General features: G+C 41.3%; 1 protein-coding gene across 1 annotated transcript; it reads right to left on the reverse strand.

Moving 5' to 3' along the window:
* SLC26A3 (solute carrier family 26 member 3) lies at window positions 1-25,559 on the reverse strand. The gene is made up of 20 exons (XM_010984847.3): window positions 25,384-25,559; window positions 24,656-24,795; window positions 23,049-23,159; window positions 22,622-22,797; window positions 21,216-21,380; window positions 19,434-19,586; window positions 18,897-18,979; window positions 15,420-15,567; window positions 15,198-15,311; window positions 15,005-15,082; window positions 11,588-11,683; window positions 10,115-10,221; window positions 8,914-8,983; window positions 8,724-8,816; window positions 7,218-7,313; window positions 6,677-6,907; window positions 4,913-4,967; window positions 2,040-2,182; window positions 1,846-1,911; window positions 1-106 (listed from the first exon to the last, which is right to left on the reverse strand). Exons 1-20 carry the CDS (start codon window positions 25,512-25,514, stop codon window positions 83-85), a joined length of 2,280 nt encoding a protein of 759 aa, XP_010983149.2. The 5' UTR covers window positions 25,515-25,559; the 3' UTR covers window positions 1-82.
* Window positions 25,560-25,931: the final 372 nt, after the last annotated feature.

Consider the following 25,931-nt stretch of genomic DNA (forward strand, 5'->3'; position numbering starts at 1 on the left):
TGTATGAATTTATCAGTAACTTTCTGGGTATAAAGTTGTTCTTTATGTGACAGATGAGGATTCCTTCTGAATTATATTTTGATTAGAATTTTGTTTCCATTGGTACCTGGAAGAAGACAGAAAATTCTTATTTTAAAAGACTTGTTAAAAAAAAAAGAGACTTGTTAAGTTCTGTCCCTTTTAATAATCCTATCCTGTATTTAAAAAGCATAAATGTGGTCAATCTGATTAAAATTAGGAGCTAGAATTTACCAGAGTCATCAGCATGCTTTTTTTTTTTTTGTCTTGAATTTTAATGATCAAATACCTCCCATGGCTTCTACTTGGTTAACATTAGACTCATGTGATACCATGTTGTACTAGAAATGCATCTTTCAGAGGCCTAATTTAACTCAATCAAAATAACAATATAATGTGTTGTAGTAATGTGCTTTGGTGGCCAATCCATGACTACTGGTTTATCTTCCTCTAAGCAACACAAAGAACTAGTGTTAAATGTTCCTTTTTTCTAACATAGGGAAACAGGTGCAGGATAGGACTGGCCACAGTCTGTTCCACAGTTGGTTCTAAAGCTTTGATCAGACATCAGACTTAAATTCTGTTCCTATACTTTATCCTTTAAAACTTGGTGACAATTTTAAATCCAACTACTGGGCAGAGGATGTCCGGCAAGGCTCTCTTTCAAAGGGGCCTCTGGCAAGGCACTAGATGTGGGTTCTTCCAGAACCCAGCCCTGGGAAACAGAATCATGGTGTTCTTCAAAGCTCTCCATCCTTATGTCTCTCTAACTTTCTGGAATGGCTTTTTCATCTAACCTTTTCCTATCTGATAAAACTTTTAATCATCCAGGGTTATCGTAGGCTATCCATTTCTAAATTTCTAATCTAAATTCCCTTTTGCCATTCTTCCTAGACCTTTCTTCAAATAAGAGAAATATCGCCAGCCACCTCCCGTACTTGAAGACAATTATTAGATTCTTTCTCAGGACCCTCGCTTCCATTAGTCTTTCAGCAAAGGATAGCGCCTGTAGAATAGGGTGTGCAGAGCACAGGTCTTGGCATCAGACAGCTCTTGCTTCAAATCCTGTTGCTGTCACTTTGCTGTGCAACCTTAAGCAAATTAGTTAGGCTGTCTGAGCCCTTCCTAATCTTCTCATTTGTGAAATGAAGATATCTTCTTTGCATTTTGTTGTAGGGATTGAGATCATGAATATAATTCACCTACCATATGCTTGGCTTACAGCAGATACCCATTTTGATTTGTAGTTCTGCTTTTCCCAAACTAGAGAGAGTCCCTTAAAGGACTGACTATTCTAGAAAGGAAGGTTCTAGAACGAGATGGCCCTATCCAGTTAAATGAGGGTTTGGCAACTCTCTCTAGTAAGGAAGTAAAGGAACCTAACTTTCAGTGCTGGGCTAGGCACTGTGCTTGGGGCTTTGCGTGCTTCTGGGAGTCAGGAAATGTGCATTGGCTTCTCTGCTCCATCACAAATTCATATGTAAATGGCAAAAGTGATTCCTTCCCTGCCTTGTGAATTATTACAAGACCAGAATAAGATCCTGGTTGTAAATACTTTGAAGACATAAAGTGTTCTCTCTCTCTATGCCCAATATTGCATTAATAGAGATCTAGTATCTCTTTTTCCCATCCTTTCTTGAACTGGTCTGAGTTTATCTTCCCACAAAGTCCTTTAGAGATTGGCATTGCTTCAGCTTTCTAAGGATGAGACACAGAGGTTCAAACACGTGCTGGGCTTTCTGCAGAATGCTGGAAGAGTGGAAGAGGCTTCGCTACCTTTTTTTGTTGTGATGTTTATATAAAGATGAACGTGTTGAAGAATCTCACCTGGCATTCCCGATTACGTAATCCTCCATTTGTACTTAAGGCGAAATCATATGCTGCTGCTTTTTCCTGAGAAAACCAGAATGGAATTATGGATTAGGAATATTTTTTTTCCAATGTTGAAAAAGAAAGGGAAATTTAAGAAGCCCATATACGAATGGGTTATACAAATGTGAAAGTCACCAAAAAGCTGGTACCTGACTGGGATTAAACTTGGAAGTACTGTAATCTTTCTTTGTCAAAATGTGCAAAACAGCATCATGGATTGTTAAGAAAAATATTGAGTCCGTGACTTCATCATCAAAAAATTTACACCGTGCAAGCTTCTCAATGAAGTCATCTGAAGAGAGGAAAGAAAGAGTAAGAGTTAGGAGGAAGTCATCGTCTGGCCACAGGTTTCTCCTTAAGGCTGGGGATTTGAACTTCCATTTGCAAATGTGCATTTCATTGGTGTTTGTTTAGGTATTTGGGGGTTGCAATGGTACAATACCAGTGTACCATTAATTAGTGCACTGTTTTCTGGAACTAAAGGACACCGTTCTAATAAGATTGCACAATTAATGCCTTAATGTAAAAAGAAAGAAGGAAAATGTTCCAATGAGAAAAACTTTTAGTAGTTCCTAGAAGAAAATCAATCCACTTTTCTTTGGGCAGGAGCCTTGTGAGTTAATCTCCCCATGTAATGACTAGAGCATCAAACGTGGCTTATTACTAAAAATTGGGATTCTGCCAAAATAGAAAGCATGCTCATAGACCAGTGATGTGCTATGGTTCTGGATTGCTGGACCTATTATTATTTATCACTTACTGTAGTCCATTTTCCCAAAGTGGCTGGGTTCCATCAGGAAACATTCTCCTTGGTACCCTGCATTACCTCTGCAGCCATCCTTGAGGACTCCTATTCTTGTAGGCACTAACCAGCACTTGTTTGCACAGATCACTCAACCACATATTACCTCATGTCTACTATATACAAAACTCTGGCTGGGTAATTTGAAGAATCAAAAGATAAATTAGACATGCATCTTGCCCTCGAGGCAGATAGAGCGCTTATATACTATCTTAATGAAAGGAAAGTGTATAGAATAATAAAGGCAATTAGCAATCTGATTTTTTTCTTTAATGTTTTCTTAGTTCTTAAAATAATGCCCATGCACATAGTGGGTCCTCACATTTTTGTTGAATGAATAAGAGAGGTACAGATCATATGCTATGGAAATTCAGAGAAAGAAGGATAAAGACTGCTTCCTCTTGGTCGGACTCTGGGAAGATTTGATGAAGCAGATATCATTTAAAAGAATGCTTGGAGGTTGAAGAACGATGGAGGAACAGAGGTCCGAAAGCCTGGAGGTGGGAAAGTGTTCACCGGCAAGCTTTCAACATGGCTAGACCTAGCAGTGACTGAGGGAGACAGGATGGCCTTGCGGTTGCCAGAGCCCAGCATGGAGGCGAGTGATGCGCAGTGGGAAGGAAGGTGGTGATCTTTAGTTAAGGACTGAGAGGGACATCAGGCAGCAGAGGTAGTAGGAAGGCACACTTTCAAAAGATCTAGGACTTTGGAGAAGGAGTAAATTGTTTCATAGATGAAAGGGTTACTGAGATCAAGAGAATATTTTAATTGTAAAGAAGCACTGAAACCAGAATATATCTGTAGGTGTTAAGGAGTTAGTAGAGAATAAAAATTAAAGATGCCAAAAAAATTTCACGCCTTCCTCAGAACCTGTGTGCTTGTCGCCCCCTCTCCCTAAAACGCGTTCCCCCAAGACACTGTCAAGGTTGATTCCCACATGCCACTCCAGTCTCTGCTCAAATGTCACATTACTGGACATCCTCTATCATCTGTCTAAAAGAGCACCATCCCTGCTGCTCTGCCTCTGAACCCTGCTCTTTGCTTTATAGCACTTATTACCTGAAATATCTCTGATTTGTTTATTATCTGGCTTTCCTAATAGATTATAAGCTTCATGAGAAAGATTAATAGGATGAGTCAAAAAATGGGATGGCAGAACTTTCTAGAGATAAACAAGGACACTGGTTAGTTCTTCCAGAAGACCTAGATAAGAAATGATAAGGGACTGGATCAAGGTTGTAGAAATGGAGAGGAAGAGACTGATTCAACAGAAAATATTGATGGTGACTCACTGACTCTGGAGGGATGGGGAGAAGGAGAAATTAAAGATGGCCCCAAGGTTTCTACTTTGGTTGGGTGGGTATGTGGCAGTGCAGTGACTGAGATAGGAGAGGAGAAGGAGTCGTTTGGGGAGGGAGGGTAATATATTTGGCTTTGAATATGTGTATCTTGGGTGCTGGGGCAGGGTGGGGGACATGGAGACAGTTGGATACATGGGTCTGCAGCTCAGAAAAATGGCCTGGGCTGGAGGAGTGGTTTGGGGATTCATTATCATGGTGATATACGTGCAGTCCTCAGCATGTAGGAGATTGACTGGGGAGAGTCAGGTGCAGGGAATTCGAGCTACAGGGTTTAGGGTTGAAGCTTGGGGAAGACTGACAGTCAAGGAGAGGGGAGGAGCCAATGTCAGACCCTGCAGCACTCTGACTGTGGTGGGAGGGGACTCAGAAGAATGGTCTTGCAGAAGTCAGGGAGGCAGAGGCTAAAGAAAGGGTCAGATGCTAAAGTAAGCACCATGAGAATGAGGCTGGGAGGGCGGGAGTTGATCTCCACGACCGGACATCGCTGATGACCTTGGCAAGGGCAACCTCATTGGTGACGTGGAGCAGAAACCAGGTCAACATGGGCCGATGAATCAAGGGAGGCAAGGAAGAGACAAAACAAGCCTACTTTCCCAGGAAGATTAGAGTTTTAAAAATGGTTACATGTGCACTTTTTTGCTGCTTGTTATACTAGGATACACATTGTAAAGTTAACTGAATTATGTATGGACACAACTAAAATGTAAAGATGTTATTTCTGTAGAGACTTCTGTTGGAAATCTACAAATTAGATTCCTTCTTGATAATCATAAAAATACCTGTTCTTTGGAGAGGCTTAGAGTGAGTGCTAGCAGTGAGCCTGAAGGAACTGTCAGAACAGAAAAATAAAACAGCTTACCGTCGGTTCCAACGATATACACATCCACCTGGATCCTGATAAATTCTTGCAAAATCTGTTAAAAATAAAGTAGATCCTCCTTAGGGAACAATTTCACTCGTCAGAAACGTCAAGAAAACTATCGTAATTTTGCCTAATGGGTGATATGTTGCTTTCAGAGCCTTTTACATTTTGAAAAGAGGTAATAGTACAGAGACGCTAAAGTTAATCACAAGACTCTGGGACAGAAAGAAAGAAAGAAATCCAAACAAAAGAGCTCTCCTCTTCCCTAGGAAGTTAGAAACGATTGTTCTCAAGGGATGTCTGATGGGAAAATGTTCTGCCTCAACCCAAAAGATGGACTCTGATTTAATTGTAAGACAGTTTCTTCTACGGGATGATCTTGACTAGAGCTTTCAATCTACATAAAAGTAAAAAAACTCCAGGACCGACATGTTGTTCATTATTCCTGTCCACGGCGACTGGATGTACCTAGCACCAAGGAATCCTTATCCACTTTCTTGGTCCCTAGGCTCAGAACAAGTGCCAGGAGGGGCATGAGTAAGGTCATATAAGGTAAGAAAAGTAGCTTGTACTGTTGATCAACTTAGATAATCATTAACATCACTGTTATCATCAATAAACACGTTTAGAACCTCCTCTGGGGACTGAATTAAGAATTAGGGCCTTAAGAAAACATAAGGCAGAACCCTTATCCTTTGTGCCATACTGCTGGGATCAAAAAATAAATTTTACGTGTGTGTGTGTAATTTCTCTTCCAAAGCTAAAACAGACACAAAAACAAAGAAAGAAAAGAAGTAGTAAGCAGGCTTGAAAAGTTATGTGATGTTAAGGTTGTTTTTTTTTTTAAAGACAACTTTGAAGGAAATGAAATCAATCCTCTTTTCTAATTTTATATTCAGTTAACCTGTACTTAATAGAGTCTATCTTAGCTTGGTTCTTATGTAGGCAGATTTCTGTAAAAAAACAAACAAACAAAAAACAAGCAAAAGAAAGGGACGTGGAATTTCTTAAATTTTCTTTACATTCATCTCTGCATTTCTCTTAGAAACTGATGTATTTTAGAAATGCTGATAAAACTGTGGTGAGAAAACAGCCTGCAACCTGATTGTTACAGTTCTGTTTTTAAATCACATGTGACATTTACTCCCTCATTTATCTACTTAAAAAAAAAAAGTATGGGAGGAGGGTATAGCTCAATGGAAGAGTGTGTGCTTAGCAGGCATGAAGTCCTGGGTTCAATCCCCAGTACCTCTATTTAAAAAACAAACAAACAAATAAATAAACCAAATTACCGCCTCCTCCCCAAATAAACAAACAAACAAAAAATAGACAGATTGTTATATAGCCAAGTGAAATTTCATCAGCTTATGACAGATGAAGATAAAAACAACAGGATCCACTCTTCCACTTTTGCCCAAGACCTTTCCACATCTCTGTTTCTGGACAATTTAGATACAAGGCCTGCAAGGATCCGAAAGCCCCGCAGAACTGGAATTTGATAGGGGTGTGAGCATAGTTGTCTACTAGCAGGTCCAGCATACATCAGATATGTAGGTTTGGTTGCCTTCAAAATTATCTGCAGTCTCATGGGAAATGCACTTTTAAAGAGTTTCCTGAACACGCCCCACCTGGAAATTTTCTAAGATTAAAACTGACTTCTGCTTAAGTTGCACTATCTAAAGGAGCATCCTTCCACACACACAATTTTTTTTTTAACTTTCGCCACTGATTGTATGTTTCCATCAAGAAAGAAGAAATTACCGTTTTCAGACCCCTCATTGAAGAAACGTCAAGAAATGACACTGCTGAGAAATCCAGAATGAGGCTGTGCAGGTTGATCTGAGGGACCACGATGTTGACAGGAAGGTCCGCGTTCCAGTCTATCTGGAAGGGCAGGTCTGTGGTATTGATTGGCTGATCCAGCTCTTCTGTCTTATCGTCCAGCTCGTCATCGGAATCTTTGAAGTCATCGAGAGTACTTACAAATCCTTTCTGCAAGGGAGGGTAACAATACGTGTGAGAACTCTGACCAGGAAAAACACTGTGTATGTCAAGGGTAAGCAGTGAACTTCCAAAGCACAGATTCAAAGCTGGGTCCAGCGATGGGACTGTAAACTCTTTCATTTGGAGAGTAACAATTCTAAGGAGTCCCTCAAAGCTGACATTTAAAAATAAGACACTAATTGATACATGAGGTACCTTGTTTATTCAGCATTTCATTTAAAGGAATGAAACCAACGTCTTGAAGCACGTTTCCCTAAGCTTTTAGCTCTAACGCACAGGATGTAGGCAAGAGGCTTACCGAGGTCACTTGCAGCAGGCCCTTCTTCTGCAGTTTTCGGATTTTCTTCAAAGCTTTGTTGCGCTTGCGTAGAACTCGAAGTGGACTAAAGCCAACCTGAGAAACCCGTTGCTGTGTTACAAGAGTCCTGAATATTCTGCTGCTTAACATAGCACAATTCTAGTTCATAGCATCATTCTCCCGAAATAGCACAATTAAGTGGGATGGCTTGAGAGACCGGGGCACAGAAAGATATTTGTAGCAAAATTTTAAAAGTGGCCCAAACAAACATCATCATTGAGAGCATATGGTCTGTGCAGCCTGGATGCAGTCATCAACATTCAAAAACCTCTGTACCATCCAGGTTTTGTCTATAAATCACCCACAAATGGGTCTAAATCTTGTCTGAATCTGTTTGCGTTTTCGGTCCACACAACCCCTTAGGGAATTTTCTTTCCCTTCTATTTGTTGAATCCAAGTGGTGTCTAATTAGTACCCTGCTTCTACAGAATTTTTGGTCTATTAAAATGTATGATTATATTTTATGGTATCTACTACTATATGCTCCAGTTTTATAACTTTAGGATTAGGTTTGTAGGTAGCCTGCTTTTTTCCCTTTTCAAAGCAAATGTGTTCTTTTTGTGGCAGCAGTTAGCTCCAGAGTAATAAGTAAGGAGGCTCAAACTATGTAGTAAAAAAATCCTTGACCAAAAAATTGTAGTGAGATGGAAAGACACTAGATTAAGTGAAAAGGTCAGTGTCTAAAGCATATATACAAGATCATCCCATTTTTGCATAAATAATAAAAAGTTGGAAAAAAAAAGTTAGGTAGAAAAATACGTGATGCATAGCAGATGAATAAGAATAGTTGGGGCTTAAGGCAGAAACCTTATGCAGAGTAGACCAGAAGGCTTTTTCAAGACTAAATGCTATTAAAGAAATACATGTGTAAATAAATAAACTTAATTATCTTCCCCCCTGGAAAAAGACCGAAAAAACAAAGAGAGCTGAGCGTTTGTTTCTAAACCTTAAAGACTGCTTCTGTGTTATCTTCTCTCCAGTCCACCTGGGACACTAGCTGTTATTTAGAGTTAAATATTCATTTATGTTATATTTATTCATTTCACTTATATAATAAATATTCATTTGCTATCCTGAATCTCTTCAATGATGCAGTCAAATATTAAAGACACTCTTGTTGTCTCTGAAGTTGATTCCCAAAGAAAATCTGTAGAAAATCTCTGAAATCCAGCAGCCCAAAGTCTTGGGGTTAAGTCTTTTTACTCTACAGCAGAATTTAATAAAAAGTGTGTCTATATTGGACCGCATTGGAAGAGTCTCATTACCCAACATGTTAAGGGACCCCTTATAAGGTAGTTTCACCTGCCCTGGGACACATGAAGCAAAAACACTAATACAACCCAGTCTCAAATGTGTGACATCAATGACCCTCCCGTTACAGCACAAGCATTTCATTCCTAGACATTCAGCGGAACTTTTAAAAATATTAATAACCCCAAGCCTTACAGCATCGATAAGTTTCTGCTTAAAGAAACCAATGTTGGCAAAGTAAATAGGAGATGGACATCTGAAAATCTTCACTCCTTCTGGTTCATACATCTGTAAGGCAGAGAAATCGTGTTAGGTGGTGCCTACTGGATTCATATTACTACCATTTAGCAAATCAAAGTTAAAAAAAAAAAAGAGTCTTCCTTACTTCCAAGTAGTCTTTTCTATTCTTATAGATGTTGCTTCTTCCAACGTTAGCCAGTGTGCTGCATTTGGGACTGTGGGGAAAATCAACACCAAGAAATCATCCATGCGTCTTTGTTAGGCTTATAAGGCTAACATTGCTACTTTCCTAGGATCCCAAAATCGGCTCACTTTTCCAGATTTGAAAGGTTGGGGAATCATCACACCATCATGCCCCAGAGGGCAAACACCTTATTTGACTAATCCTCCCACAGTTCCTGGAACAGCACCTCCCATCCACCTGGTTGTAAAATCCAGTCTACAAAGCACTCCCATGTGCGGTGGCCTTTTTGATTTTGAGTATCACAGTTATTCGGTGAAATACGGCAGATACAATCACCTCGCTGTATGGATGAGGACATGAAGAAGTGTCACGATTTGCCTACGACCACCCAGTTTGTCTTTGCGTTTGAGGGGCCCCCAAGAAATGAGTGAAAATGTAAGTGAAGAAAAGAGCATGGGAACATCTCAATGTAAACGTATTCCATCGGTCCAGGACCAGCTTTGACTATGGTAACACCCAATCCACAGATGCCCAAAAAGCTTCATTTCTCTGTCTTGCCACGTAGTCCAGCACAGGCCGAGTGGCCACTTGGTGGTGACATTATATGGCAGAGATTTAAGAATCCAAAAGATGTTTGGACTGGGTGTCTGTTAAGAGTCAAGAATTCTAAGTGGCTTTTGTGGCATTTTAGGAGGACAGGGGCCTCTGAGAAGTTCTCTAATCCGGCTCCACGATTCTCAGTGGGCGTACAATCTAACAACCCGCCGGGGGAACCACTCTGCACTAGATACGGAGAACCTTACAGGCTTCTCAGGAATGCTTTCCTGTGTTTAACAAGTCTGAGGCAAAGACATTAAACCTGATCAGGACAGAATGACTTCCTGTGTAAAGCTGGGCAGACAGACTCAGAGATTTATGATTTCTTTGAATTGGTGTCAAAGCAGGGAGCCGACCAGCAGCTGGTGGGACCTTGACTCATGTGCTAGGGCTGGGCCATTCTTTCACCATCAGGCCTTGGGGTGAGGAAGAACACACTGGCCAATCTTGATAGACGTGCATTCCTGGCAACTAAACTACTTTCCCCTTAACCAGTGGCAAGCTTTTCTCCTCTGACACTGGCGGGTCAAAGCCTGCGAGGGTGCAGAGGACAGTGAGCACTTACAACTGGGTCCTGAAAACGATGGTCAGGAGCTGAAACGCCACACTAGCCGCCAGGCCTAAACCCAGTCCCAGGACAACGGCCAAGATGAAGGTCATGACCCAGATCAGCTGTCAAAAGAAGGCAACGTGCACGTTACAGTTTACTCTGATTCAGTACAGTGTCTCTGTTCTAGAGCTATGGGAAGGCATGAACTTCTAGGGCCCAATACAGAGTCCTGCCTCCAGCGGTCATTTCCCCTGGCTCAGGTTCTGAGTCGCATGAAAGCACAAAGCAAATCTTTAAGAAAAATTCAAAAGAGAGTGTATCCATCTCTAATCCCATCCCTGAACCACTTAAGGAAATGACTGAGTCTGTCACAGCTAGAATTCCGGAACCAGCCTCTGTTATAAGTGAAGTGAGCCAGAAAGAGAAAGAAAAATACCATATGATATCGCTTATATGTGGAATCTAAAAAAAAAGACACAAATGAACTTATTTGCAAAACAGAAACAGACTCACAGACACAGAAAACAAACATGATTACCGGGGGGAAAGAGGGTAGGAAGGGATAAATTGGGAGTTTGAGATTTGCAGATACTAACTGCTATATATAAAATAAACAGCAAGGTCCTACTGTACAGCACAGGGAACTATATTCAATACCTTGTAGTAAAACCTATAATGAAAAAGAATATAAAAAGGACTGTATGTATGGATGGATGACTGAAACATTATGCCGTACACCAGAAATCGACACAACATTGTAAACTGACTATACTTCAAAAAAAAAAAAAAAAAAGATCAGCCAATTAATTGGTAGAGTCTGTGCTCATCTCTTCCTTTTGGTCTGCAGATTTCATTAAAGGCTACTATCTCTATGGGATTTTTAGCATACCAATAAAAGTGTTAAAATCCCCCACAATTATCCATGGGGAGAAAACTAAACCAAGGGTAGCTTATTACTTTATGCTTGTTTATTACCATAGGCTAAGTTTAACGAGTCTTTTTACACCACAGACTTTGACCCTGGTATAATTACGGACACTGCCTCTCATCTCAAGGCACTTGAGAGCAAGGGGAGCCTTTGTAGAGTATTTCCAAAAGGAATGTTCAGAATTTAAGTTCTTCACAGATACTCTGGAAACTAACATACGATGTAATGAAGAACAGAAGCAATGCATATCCTAAAATTCAGAGAGTTCCTGTGGCACGGGAGATGACTGCAAGAATTTTTAGAACAAATGGAAGAAGTTCTCTATCAGTGTTTCGTGGACCATTTCCTACTAGCAAGTGGCTCAACCTTTGACATTAAAATCCCAGAGAATGATCATTAGAGAATGCAGCTTAAAGGTAGCAAGTAAAACAAACTCGGGTTACCTGAACAGATGTATAAAAACAAAATTTCACTTCGTTCATGATATACGTATGCGTTCTACATCAGCATTAAAATGCTATTCCAATACCTCCCTTTCGGATACCATTGCCTCTACTTACGCAATCGTACTTATCCTTTCGCCACAATCTTCGTATCTCAGAAAACTGCATCAGCATTCCTTTCAAGTTCCCAAGTGCTAAAGCTGCCAGAACAGACTGTGAAAACACATAAACCGCAGATGTATTTTGAGATAATCAAGTAAACCATATAGAAGCAAAGGTGAAGGTTGCAGATAAGCGAGTCCTTTAAAGGGCCTCCAAGCCTATTGAAGGATATACCCTTTTCCGGTGTGCAATGCTGCGCAAGACAGCCCAGACCTGGGACTCTGGTCTGTCCCCAGGGATGAATTTGTTCCCGCCTCAGTGACAGTGACATGCCATTGAAGATCTGATAGCACTTACTAGCCTGTACCTTGGGACAGAGAAAGGCAGATCTGAAGATCTACGATTGAAATAAACTCTTCCCAATCAGAGATAGTCTAGTGTGTGTCTATTTGTCTATTTATTATAGATGAGGAGAGAAGGTTGCTCTATGCTTCAAAAAAAAAAAAATGGGGAGCTTTGAATCTTGGAATCAGAATTCAAACCTTCGATGATAATCAGCAGTTGTGCCACTGAGGAAGAGGAAGGGGAGGATCATGGAGGAATTAACAGAGATTTGAGGCCGGCTTTCTGGGACGGCATGAACTGCCTCTGCCTTGTTCCCGGCTAGGTCCCCAGAACCTGCAGGGGTAAATGCACGTGGGAGGGGCTTAATCATTATTCAGTGAATGAGTGGATCAGCTAGGGAGCAGAAGAGGCAGTAACTGCCCCTTTTGAGAAGCCTGATGGTGGGGAAAAAAAGAGCCTGATGTTGACAGCACTGAATAGTAGATTCACCAAGAGTGGTCTGGGTGACTCAGCTCTGCTACAGCAACACTTCAGCCCTCTGTTTCTTCTCATGCCAAAACGAGCTCATTTGTCTTGCAGGGAATTATGCTCATAAAAGTGAAAAATGCTGAATAGCCAAGGCTGCTCTCTTCCGTATTTGGGTTTTCATGCAGTGGAAGGAACAGGCCCCCCCAATCCCTGCCCCCGATTCAAGCACCTCCATTCTGAATGGACTAGAGAATTTGGATACTGACTACTTTCCCACCATAAAAAAAAAAAAAAAAAGAAATATCCAAGAAAAAAAACAAACACGGTTTTTATTTTCCTATCTCAAAGACAGTTTGAATGATCCAGACATTTTTAATTTTCATAGGTTACGTTTATAAGGTAATGCCTAACCAGGTAATTTTACTCATGGTGAGAATAGAGGTCGTTGTTTAGAAGGCGAAATATGGTCTTAAGTGACTTTAAAAAGGAAATTGCACACAAATGCACACCAGTTAAAAAATGGTAGAAACTGAATAAAGGCTGTACTCTGCTTTAACAGTACTGTGCCGATCTCAGCGGACTGGTTTTGGTACTGTAGTTTAGGTATACAAGATGTCACCCCTGTGGTAGCTGTGGGAAAGGTTCCTAGGACCCTGTGCAGTATGCCTCTCGCTTTGGGGGACTTTAGTATAAAACAAGCCATGTGCCACCTGCAGAAGAGACATCTCATTTTTTCTTTCCGTTAGGCATTATTTCCCACTTGGTCAGTGTTCCATTGAAAACCAATTTGAAACACGAGCATTGAGAAGCCATAGACAGGAAAAGGGGGATCATTTTCCCAGGAACCTGGTATCCATACTGGAATTGACATAAAGGATGAACTACAAATGAAACACTTAGAACTCTGCCGTTGCTTAGTCCACACTCAAGAAACATTTGTTATTAGCTATCGTGAAGGGTTATTTTGCTCTCATATGATAAAAAGAGGCAGACCAGTTATTCAGATGAAACAAAGACAATGCAGACACAAGGGTCTAAGAAGAAATTGTCACATGGATCCTTTACAGTAGGGCCTTTGATTAACATCCTTGGGTGTGGCTTACTCATGAGAGATGGGATTTTAAACGGCAATTTTTTTTTGTTTTGTTTTTTGGTTTTTTTAGATTCTGGGTATACCTGGGGAGAAGCACACAGGACAGAATTCTCAATGTAGGGGGGTTATGTGTGCATTTATTTATTTTATTTGGGGGGGCAGGTAATTAGGTTTTTATTAATTTATTTTAATGGAGGTACTGGGGATTGAACCCAGGACCTCACACATGCTAAGCACGTGCTCTACCCCTGAGCTATACTTCTCCCTGGGTTTATTTTTGAGATATACATTCTTCTAATTCCTTGGTGGTGACTTTTGGACTCTTTTTATGCCATCCCTTTGGAAATCAGTAGGTGAGCACATGAAGAGTGGGTCATTTTGGCACACAGCACTGTACACTGCTTGAAGACAGATTTGGCCAGATTTGGGATGACCAACCTGGGATTCCAGAAATTTGGGACAAAATCCAGGTTCCAGCTACCAACCAACAAGGAAAAAGGCCTAGATCACAACCACCGATTTTGGTGGGCTGGGTCTTATTCTGATGTCCTTTGTAGTCAGTAATAACATGTTTGTAGAACCAGAATAGCAACAACAGTGGCCATAGTCACAAAGGCTGTCCTCTAGGAAGGGTTCATCCTGTGTCACACCTGGGGCTGAATACTTGACATGTATTGCTTCATTTAATTTTGGCAACAACGCTGTAAAGTGGGTACTATTTCCCTCCCTAGTTTACAAATTGGGAACTCAAGGTTCAGAGAGGTTAAGCAACTTGCCTGAAATACACAGATACTAAGTGGCAGAGCCAGGATTAAAAGTAGGTCTCCAGGATTGGGCCAGGGCTCCAGGTACTACCTCCAGGTCATATGAACACCACAAAGAACAGCGTCTTGACCGTCACCTGGCTTCCTGGATGTGCTTTTCAGGGTCTGCTGTCATTTGGGTCATCTGGGTGCTGCAGCAGTGGACAGAGCATTCAGCTAAACCTCAAAGATAACAGTTTGGGAGAGCTGGACAGAGGACCACGAGGGTGGAGGTGCAAGGTCAGTGTCCGGCTGTTGGCTCGCACCCAGCAATCTGACAGCTTTGGTCTTGGAGTCAAACCAAGCTCTGGGAGCCACCGGGCGTATTCCTAAGAACAGGCTGTGTGGCTGGTAGCACCATTCTCTGAATGAGACACAGGCCCTGATTGCCTTAACCTTTAAGAACATCTTCACTTCCATCAATTGGTATTGAAGCTACAGTGCCAGGATGTCTTTCTATCTGAACATTAATTATATTTGGGGCTACAAATCTGCACAGAGTAGATAAGGTAGCTGGACACCTGCATTCCTCACATTCATAAAATACTGCCAGGGGAAAAAAATGAATATTTTTGGCCCCTAGAGTATTGGCCAAGAGAGTACCTGAGAGTTTGTAGATCCCTCATTTCTCCTAGTTTAGTTTGTGCTCCCAGGGTTTAAGAATCAAGGTCTTTGATTCATCACCCAAAGGAGAAAGCTGTTTCCAAGGGAGAGGAGCGCTACCTTTTGTAGAGGCTCCAGGAGAAATCCAATGGCTACGATGACAATCAGCACGATGATGGCGGAGATAAGGCCAGCGATCTGGGAAGAGGAGAGCACGCCTGTCACCAGCCCAGCTTCCCCCCTCCCTGCCCCGGGGCTCCGAATCCCCAGGGACCCCTGCCAGGATGGCCTTGCAGCCAACACCGCCCAGTACCTGGGTTTTGCCCCCTGTGCTCTCCTGAACCGCTGATCTGGAGAGGGCGGTACTCGCGGCAAATCCTCTGAATGATCCCCCAAATATGTTGCTGATGCCCAAGGCTATTAACTCCTGCCAGGAGAACAGGGGGGAGCGTTTTTTCAGGCGTGGCATCACTGATATTAAGTACACAGAATATTAAAGTGGCCCAAGTAGACCCAGTGCTGGTGGTACCCTCACCTGGTTGCCACTGATCGGATAATCACATTTGAGGGAGTAGACGCTGGCCACAGAAAAGGCCACTGCAAAGCCAACAATGGCAATGCTGAAGCAATCTCCGATGGCGTCTTGGAAAGTCTGCACGTCAGGTGTGATAGGGGGCTGAAATCTGAAATTGAAAGTAAGTCAGAATGTTGCCCGCTGGCTTATAAACCTTCAAGCAGCACCCATTTGCTCTCAGGAAAAGTCCAAATTCCTTAGCAGGGCCGCAGTTACCCGCCTCCCCACCATCCAGCTCAATCACCACCATCTCCCAGAAGTTATGCTCCAACTCTACCAAGCTGTTTTTGTTTGTTTCTCATCATCCATTCTCTCACCTTGACAGCGTCTCATTCGCTGTTCCTTCTGCCTGAACCACTCCCCTCATCCCCATCCTTCCCCCGAGAAAGTCCTTTCTCACCCCTAAGGTCAAGGGTAGGTGAGATTTTCTGGGCTTCCCCAGTTCTTGGTGTCTCCCATCTTCATCCCTCCCTCTCTCCTCACCCAACTCTCCTCCCAGACCCAGAGCAGGGACTGGTTCACTATTCTATGATCAGGACCAAACACTCTTCACAGCATGTATCAGGTGGTCAGTAATTGTTGGGCAAATGAATGAATGAATGAATGCAAACTAGGCCACGTTTGCCTCACTTTGGAGTCTGACTGGCAAGAATTTCACACTGCTGAAAAATTTGGAATCTGTTATCTTACTGTAGGAAAGTAAGGCTGCCTGAATTTGATATAAGATTGTAAATCCAGTCCAATGATAGCGATAAACCTGATATGATTTTGCTAGGATAGCTACGTGACAGTGTACACTTTTTTTTGTACAGTTTTATCAATATAAGCTTCACACAAAATGCCTCCGATCTTACTTGTATTGTTATGCTGGGTTGCAAAGCATCACCCACGATGCCTCCATTAGTTATCCGTGGATGAAGGCTCTCCGAGCAAACACAATTCTGAGACAAGGAAAGCAAGAAATTCTTCCCTGCGTTGATAACAATAAGCTTTTCATGGAAAATCCTTAACAAACATATGGGTGTTGGACTCTGCCCTGCACTCTGCAGACTTGCTAGAGCTGACCGTGGCCCTGAGGGAGAGTGGCTTTCTATTTAAAGTGACATAGTGTCAGGGAAACATTCAACTCCCAGAGGCTACTTTTGGGCTTATGCCTCACTCAGTGTCTCCTCTGAACTGTCAGGACTTGGCTCTCGCCACCTCACACAAAGCACTGCATATTGTTTACAGTAATTTATGGCCAAGGAAATCTGGTTTCATTCAGTTCTTTTTTTATGATCAATACTAATTGTATTATAAAACTACTAATATCTCAAACTCAACATCACTTAACTAGAATGCTCAGTGCCTATAAATATCTGTTTCTGACCTAAAACTTACTGGAAGTGGGTTAACGCTTTCTTAATTGCTGTTCATGTTGTGAGAATATTTATGTGAATACATTTTTAGCTCTAATTTTGAAGAAGTACTATTATTTTGTATTCTGCAGCTATCATAAATCAGAAAGTTGTGGGGCTGGGTAGAGCTCAGTGGTAGAGTGCATGCTTAGTAGGCACGAGATCCTGGGCTCGATTCCCAGTACCTCCATTAAAAAAAAAAGAAACAAATAAGAAAAAGAACAAATGAAAAAAAATCAGAAAGTTGGCTTGGAATATTATACATGTATATAAACCTAAAATCAGCGATATAATTAAAATTTGCATTTTATACCAAATAACCAGAAGCCCAGGTGATGATTCTTCTGTTCCGGCCTCTAAACACCATAGACAGAGGGGCATGGTGGAGATTTACAGTCTGAAAACTTGATTCATTTCCTGGCTCTGCCACTTACCCTACCTGGAGCCAGTTTCCTCATCTGTAAAGTGATGATAATAAACTTGTTTCCCTGTCTTCACAATTTTTGTGGGAGGGAGGGTCACATAAAATACTGTGACAGCCAGGCACAGGAGCTCATCACACGTATTAACTTGCTTGATCCTTACGAGAATCCTATGTGATAACTGCTATTTTTAGCCCCATTTTTACAGCCAAAGACATTAAGGCACAGGGTTTAATTATTTGCCCAAGATCAGGAAGTGAGTCAGAAGTAAATCCCACCAGGGCACTCTGCCTCTAGGAAATGTGACTTTGCTTCCGGGGCTACCTGCCTCTCCATTATGCTCATAATGACCTATAAATGAGTTACCCTCCTCCCCACCTGCACACACTGTGGAGACACATCCACAGACATTTAAAATATATTTACTAAGTAATGTCTCTGAGATTGTAACCCAGGGATCTTAAGTTTATCCTTTATTTCCAAAACCCTTCTGACGAGATCCTTTAAAATTTTCTATCTGTCTGTCAAGTCTCCCAAGATGTTTAAATAAAGTGTAATCACTTGAAAGCTGCAGAGTAGAGAGAAACCCTAGAAACAGTCTTTTGGCTTCAGCCTAATTTCTACCTTTTAAATTAAAAGTGATGCTTGTCATATAATGGAAAAGAATCTAAAAAGAACTATGTATGTATATGTCTAACTGAATCACTTTGCTGTACACCTGAAATTAACATTATAAATCAATTACATGTCAATAAAAACTAAAATTCTGTAAATGTGATGTTTGTGATTCACTAAGTGTAACACATGAATATCTGATGGTAAAAATATTTTTAAAAAATATATATATGCGCTTTTAATAGAATGTAGCTATTTTTAAGTCAACAAGGCACTGCATAGAAATGCTGATGTCTGGAATTTTCAAATACTCCTTAAGCATGAAGAGGGAAGGAGGTCTTTTTTTTTTTTTTTTTTAGATAGGAATATAACCTTCCCTTGGTAAATAAATTGGAAGAAATTGATGCTAAGTGGAATATGCTTTCAAATTCCACATACAGACTGGACCTCCCATCCTGCTGCAGAGGTAAGAGTTGCTCTGGCCTTGTTTTGAACTTGATCTTGAGAAAGGACAGAGTGTGCCCAAATGGACTGCTCAAGCCACGTGGGCCAGGTATTCCTTCATTGTCTCCTTTGAACTGTCGGCATTTGGCTCTAGCAACCTCACACAAAACACTGCATATTGTTTATAGTAATTTATGGCCAAGGAAATCTGGTTTCATTTGGTTCTTTTTTATGAAGAGAAGCAAGTTTAATTTGCCTAGTGTTTGTTTTTTTTTTTAATTTGCCTACTATCTCCCTTCTACTTCTGTGTGAGTCCCTCCTCCTCTGGTGTGTGAGTTCTTCCACACAGAGAAACGTTCTGATCTTATGAACTGCAGACACTCGTGTCCTTGGTGGCTCCTTCCTACAAGAATAGTGAACCTTCCTCCTGGGTGCATCATAGATGCCAGATGCAGGGAGGGTTCTAAGACAGGGGAATGCATTTCAGCTTGGAGTCCTCCATCGCGAGTGCTTACTCTCTAATTAGCGCTTGGAGAGGCCATCATAAGGGACACACTTACCCTCTTTTCATCTCCCCAATCACGGCCACGTTAAACCTGTTCTTGAAGTCACAGCCGTAGGACACGCCTGCTGCAATCACCGTCTGCAAAGTTGCAAATTGCCCAGATTAGAAATAGGAGATGTAACGAAGAGACCTGCTTTGAAAAAACCGCTGTTGCCAAAAGCTACCCCTTGACCTATTAGATAAGAATCTCAAGCTCAGGTTTTGCTACTTTTTGAAGAGTCCCAAGGCAATTGCAATGCACCACCGGAGCTGGGAACCACAACCCTGATTCCAGTGGCTGTATCACCGTGATTCTCACAGGTCCTGCTCTCCGCACTACCCTTGTCTTACGTGGAAAGAATAACCCCCAGATCATCGAAGGAAGCTATTAAATTCTGAATGAAGAGAAAACCATACTAAATATCATACCCAGAGACTGCAGAGGGGGGCTGGTCCCACTAAAACTTCCTGATCTACACATGGTGAAGGACTTCCGACATGAAAACACAGGACTAGCGTATTAATGAAAGAAAGTCTTAAGACGGTAAGTTACCACGATGAGTTCAATTGGGATGGGCACTGGAAGTTTGGCTTTGAAGCGCTGGTTTATTTCTTTAAACACAGATACAATCACTAGGATAATCAAGGATGTCACAAGGTCTGCAATGTTAGTCTTCTCTATTTGTGAGAATACGGAAATTAGTACCTAAAAGTATAAAAGCAAAAAACAACCAAATATTACATTAGTGTATAATTTGGACACAATACAATTACTTCCAAACAGATAAAAATAAACATAGAAGCAAAAGGACTGACAGACTGATAGTCATTCCCTGTTCAGCTCATGTGAACTGTGAGTGAGTCACTGCCGAGACCAGCATGGAGATACAAGAAAGGTGAGTTAGTAAAGCACCATCAACCACACTGATTCAGGGATGCTTCTGGCATTTTTGCTGAAAATCTCTTTTGGCTGGTATCTTGGATGCTTTTCACATTTTTGTAACTGGTCTCTTCTGCTCTTAGGTCTCTTTGCCATCATTTTTTATTTCACAATCAACACTACTGCTCTGTTCAGGGAATAACTTCTGATTTCTGATAGTTTTTCTTAGCATGTATCCCTTAATTGTTAGTCTTTTGTAGGGTTCAGACCCCTCTTATTTTTTTGTTGAATCTGTCACTTCTGGAAAATAGTTTCCTGGCTAACTGTGCACTGTATTCCTTATCTATGGGATCTGGAACGGCTCAAGCAGGTCCAAACTAGATCCTAAATTGCCCCCAGAAGACTCCACTTCTGGGATTGCTCTGGATGGGGGTGAGACAGTGCTGGTTCCAATCTGGAGCAAGTTCTATCTCAGACTCCCGAAGACTGTCTTGATAGAAGCGCCAACAAGCCCAAAGGTAGCAAAAGGAAGGAAATAACAAAGATCAGAGTGGAAAGAAAAGCAATAGAAACTAAAAAGACCATAGAAAAGATCAATGAAAGGAAAAGCTGGATTTTTGAAAAGATAAAAGACATAGACAAACCTTTAGCTAGAATCTCCCAGAAAAAAAAAAGGCTGAGGATTTAAACATATAAAATCAGAAGCACTAAGAACACTGTTCTACAGTGCATCCTCTAGAGGAGAGAAAACACATATGTTCTATTTTGCATATTGGCCCACTGCCTTTTGCATAAAAGAGTCAGAAGAACTTGAGTTCTAAAAGACTAAGACCAGCTTTTCAGAAATAGGGATGCACTGCTACTCAATTAGCACGTTTCTTTCAAAACAAGATTTTAGGGACATTTTTAAAACTTGGGACAATGCTTTTAATAATGTGCATTGGCTTTTTTTCTTTTTAAACATTGAAAAGAAGTGATACTTAATTTCTGTTCTTCACAGTAGCTGTATGGCAGCTATGGGAGATTTTCAGTGTTGTTCTTTTTGCCACTAACTTGTGCTTAATGTGAATATATTTCACAACCCGTCGATTTCTTGGAAGTTGTAGGTAAGCCCCGCCACAAGAGCATGAAAGCAAAGTCCTCCGGGAAACATGCTAGTAAATTTCACCTATTTCCGTATTTTTTTGTTGTTGGCAGGAGGTAATGTGGTTTGTTTGTTTATTTGTTTGTTTGTTTGTACTGAAGTATAGTCAATTACTAAGTGTCAGTCTCTGGTGTACAGCACAATGCCCCAGTCATGCATATACATACATATCTTCCTTTTCATATTTTTATTTATTTTTTTAATGGAGGCACTGGGGATTGAACCCAGGACTTCCAATTGTTCTAGGCATGCACTCTACCACTCAGCTCTGCCCTTCCTTCCAATATTTTTTAAGCGAGAAGAATACTTACTTTGAAGATGGAAAATGGATCAGTGTGCGCTGGGACTGTCAGCTGAAGAATAAATTTGAGCTGGGAAACCAGAACATGAATAGCTGCAGCTGTGGTGAAGCCACTGATCAGAGACTCGGATAGATATATCACCACGAATCCCAGCTGCAGAACCCCCATGAGCAACTGGAAAGAGAAGGTAAAGCCTTTGTGAGTGTAGATTCAGAGTACGCCTTGGCAAACTGAAGGACCAGCCACTGAAATGAGTCCAATACAGAGGTTCGCCCTGTACTCGTGTGCCTTGAAGAAGCCAGTGCCGCTGCCTCCTGGAACATCTCCCGTTCAGGGTCCTTCCCTCCCCCATCCCACCCACCAAGGTGGAATGTTACCTGGCGTTCAAATAGGACTGAAGTCTAGTGCACCCCCAAGAAGTCACAGGCTTCCTCTCTTCCCTCTTTTGAAGTTGCGGTATCTTTAGGACACTCATCCATAAACCTTTCTTATCTAGCATCAGCCCTCATAAATTTTCCCACGGAATTTTAAGTTACCCTTTTTAGCTGCTGTCGCAGGCATGGATGAACATCCATTCAGATGCCCTCAAACAAGTCGCTCGACTTTCGTTAAGAAATAGGTAACTGCGTATGACAACAATAGTGCTCAGTTTTAACTGAGAGCAAGAGTGGTTCATTTTCCCCCAAAGCCTCGGGATTTTGCAAAAGTGAATGGATGGGTTCCTGGCCTGCCTCTCCACTTCTGTCCCCGGAATACAGCTGGAGCTGTGAATGTCCAAAGGCGCTGGGATCAGAAATGCACTGGGGAGAACTGACCCCGTCCTTGGTCAAGACGCTTGTCTTGGTTTGAATTGCCTTTTTTTTTTTTTTAAAGGAATGATCTTAACCAACAATGTCATTAAGCATAAAAGTTGGCAAGGTCTTAAGGAGTCTGTGACATTTTTTCACTACCCAGCCATGGGGACGGGGGTGCGGCTTGGGAGCGAGCTTCAGATCCCTCTATGACCCTTTTCCACGATCTCCAAATATTTGAGAGGGACAATTCAAAACACTAAGCCTTGATCCCTTCCAATGAGATTACAGTTAATGAGGAAATAGAAAGAAAAAATTTCTGAAGCTTCCAGTTCCTCTGTGGTTATGGTGAGTATTTTGCTGAAATCAGCATTTCACTTGTCACCACACGTGCCTCCCTGTTCTCATTCTTCCTCCTCTCTAGACGCACACTCGCTCATCTTTGCCTTGTGGATCTGCCTCTCCACTTCTGGTTGTTAAACTATTTCTTATGGGCCACTGGAGGAGGCATACGAATTCATGGGAAGAGTTGAGAAGGGTGGCACAAAGGAGAAAAACCAGAAAGATGGGTACCAGTCAGGACAATTAGACTGGGGAGGGTAGGTTATGTGACAAAGTGCTCACCTGGATGATTCCAGAAAGAACTGTGATCGACGCAGCCACCAGCACCTTCTGCTCATCTAATAACGATGAATCATTACTCATGGAGCTATTAGAGACAATTGAATCCCCTGTCTCGTCTGTTGAGGTTAATCTCACAACTGCTGCTCCCACCATCATGCTCAGAACCGGAAATGGACCTAATAGAGAGAGGTTGAGTTACAGTCAGTAGATGACCTCCCAGCACAACTGTCTTTCAGCCATAATGTGGCGTATAAAGACTGTCGTCTCTAGTCCTGGCCTCCTTCCCCAAGCTCCAGTCCTAATTCTAACGAGAAACTATGACTCTTTTCCTGGATTAGGCATATTTTGGCACTGACACTACGTGTGGCTAATGGCATGCATAAAGAAAAAGTGGTGTGAGCATTAATTAGCCCAGTAATTCACTTACCCACAGATATGTGTCTAGATGTGCCCAAGAAAAAGTAGATGATGACAGGGAAGAAGGCTGCATACAATCCATAGCTTGGGGGAATATTGACCAGCAGAGCAAATGCTAAACCTGCAAATATACAAGCATCGATATCCTTATTGCATGCATGTGGATCACAGAAGTTTTCATTTGGTTCTTCAAGTATCTAAGATTGCACCTTAAAAATTACATTATTAACTCAAATGTATCAAAGATGTCAATGTAAGGGGGAAAACTATAAAACTCGTGGAAGAAAACCTGGGTGTAAGCCTTTGTGACATTGGATTAGGGAATGGTTTTTTGGAAACAATACCACCTATAGCATAAGCAACCTATTAAAAACAGATAAATTGGGCTCCATCAAAATGTAAAAATGTGTGCTTCAAAGGATAATATCAAAAAAGTGAAGTGACAACCCACAGAGAGGCAGAAATTATTTGCAAATCATTATCTTGGATAAGGGTCTAGTATCTAGAATATATAAGTAATCTTTGCAACTCAATAGTAAAAAGACAATGGCCTGATTTTAAAATATGCAAAATAGTAAAAGAGATATTTCTCCACTGATGTACAAGCAGCCACTAAGCTCACAGAAGGATGCTCAATATTGTTAGTAATTAGGGGAATGCAAGTCAAAACCACAATGAGATGCCATTCCAAACTCACTAGGATAGCTAAAATAACACAAGCAGACAATAGCAAGTGTTCACAAGGACGTAGAGCAATTTAAACCTTCACCACTGCTAGTGGGTTACTATGTGACACAGAAATTACACTCCTCGGTACATACCCAAGAGAATTGAAACATATGTTGACAAAAAAACTTGTGTACAAGTGTTCGTAATAGTATTATTCATAATAGCCACAGACCATCAACTGATGAATGGACAAACAAAATGTAGTCTATCTCTACCGCAGAATATTATTCATTCATGAATGGAGCACCCACATATCATGGATGAAACTTGCAAACATTATACTCAGTGAAAGAAACCAGACACAAAAGACCACATATTCTGAGATTCTGTTTACATGAAATGCCAAGAATAGGCCAATTCATTGAGACAGAAGTTTGTTGCCAACGGGGATGGGTGGAGGGTGGATTGGAAGTGACTGTTAATAGGCAAGAGATTTTGAGGGTGGTTGTGGTGAAAATGTCTTGGAATTACATAATGGTGATGGTTGCACAGCCTTGTGAGTATCCCCCCAAAATACCAACTTCTCACAGATGTAGAAAACAAACTTATGGTTACCAAAGGGGAAAGAGTGGGGGGAGGGACAAATTAGGAGTTTGGGATGAGCAGATACACACACTACTACACATAAAACAAAGAAACAAGGACCTACTGCATAGCACAGGGAACTATATTCAGTATCTTGTAATCACCTACAATGGAAAAGAATCTGAAAATGAATATATATACATATATACAGACATATATATGTAAAACTGAATCACTTTGCTGGGTATCTGAAACAAACACGACACTGTAAATCAATTACACTACAATGTAAGAAAACACTGACTTTACACACTAAAAGATTGAATTTTATCATCTATGAATTACATCTCAAAAAAAAGTTACCTTGTAGTACAGCCACCAGCCCTGTGCTGATCCCAGAAACAATGTCACTGAGTAGCCATTCCCTTATGCGGTACGCTGGCAACCAAGATGCTACAGGGAACAAGGAGAGGGCAATTTTCTTGGCCTTTTGCGGGGAACAGCTGAAAGAAAACATTGAGAGCCACAGGTCAGTTAATGCACATCCAATTTTAAGTCTAGCACCCAACTGCAGATGGAAAAATTGGTGAAGATAATATACTCAAGTACTTTAACTTTCCCACTAACATTTACCTCCTTGCCATGTCAACTGCTCCCTGACCACCACAAAAGGATTTTTTTCTTAAGAAAAATGTTGCTTTTCTTTAGCTATAATAATCTAATTTGTCATCCTCAGCTTGTATTGTACCCCACTTCGGGTTTTTTTTTAACTGAAGTATAATCAGTTACACTGTGTCAACTTCTGCTCTGTAGCACTTTGTTTGAGAAGTTTCCTGTGTCTTCATCTATTCGTCCTCTGATATGGAAAGATGGTGTTGAGAGCCAAGATGGTGTTCATTTAGAGAAATTTACCTTTTACCTTTCCAGCCCTGGCAGGGAGTAGGAGGTTTGGAGACCAAAGAGAAAAAGACTCCGGAGACTATGGGCAACAGCTAGAAAGGAGAGCTTGGAAGCTGAAAAACTGCAGAGAAAGTGCTTCATCTATTTCTAATGCCAGTCAGTACCGTAAAAAAAAAAAAAAAAAACCTTACCTGCAACACTGTTTGAGACAATCCAGAAATGTCTTATGATATCTCTGTTTCTTCTTATGTTCTTCCCCAAAAGCATTTGCAGAATACACTGGCCTGGACACGACGTACTGATTCCCAATGGGTTCGATCATTTTGCTTTCTCTGACGGCTGTGGTAAGTGGGAGACCTTTGGAACTATGTGGCAAACCCTTCTTGTCTTTAGCAGGTTAAAATGCCTGAAACCAAACAGAGCTTGCTTCTTAAATAACTCGGAGATAATGTGATGCAATTTACAGATGAGTGAGCTCTGAACTGAATGTTACCACCTTTTGAGATCAAAAGAGGCAGGATTAAGGGACCTAGATTGTGTTTTGCCACAGTGATACTGCTTTTTACTCCAACGAGCTGGACACGGCTCCGCTGGGTAAGTAAACAAGGGCTTGTATTTATTTATTTTTAAAACATTACTCAAAAGCAATAGGAACTGACTCAGTTTACTAACCAGTGAGTGCATTTTTTTTACCTGTAAAGTTGAGGTCTCATCAAGGAAAGAAAGAAATTTACTTAAA

This window comes from Camelus dromedarius, chromosome 7 (assembly GCF_036321535.1).
Source record: "Camelus dromedarius isolate mCamDro1 chromosome 7, mCamDro1.pat, whole genome shotgun sequence".
Lineage (NCBI taxonomy): Eukaryota > Metazoa > Chordata > Mammalia > Artiodactyla > Camelidae > Camelus > Camelus dromedarius.

Excerpts from the sequence above, each read along its gene's own strand:
- SLC26A3 (XM_010984847.3), bottom strand. The coding sequence starts at position 25,514 with ATGATCGAACCCATTGGGAATCAGTACGTCGTGTCCAGGCCAGTGTAT. Across the intron at positions 22,798-23,048 it reads ATCTAGACACATATCTGTGG|GTCCATTTCCGGTTCTGAGC; the intron begins GTAAGTGAATTA and ends TCTCTCTATTAG. Across the intron at positions 19,587-21,215 it reads ATCCATTTTCCATCTTCAAA|GTACTAATTTCCGTATTCTC; the intron begins GTAAGTATTCTT and ends TTATACTTTTAG.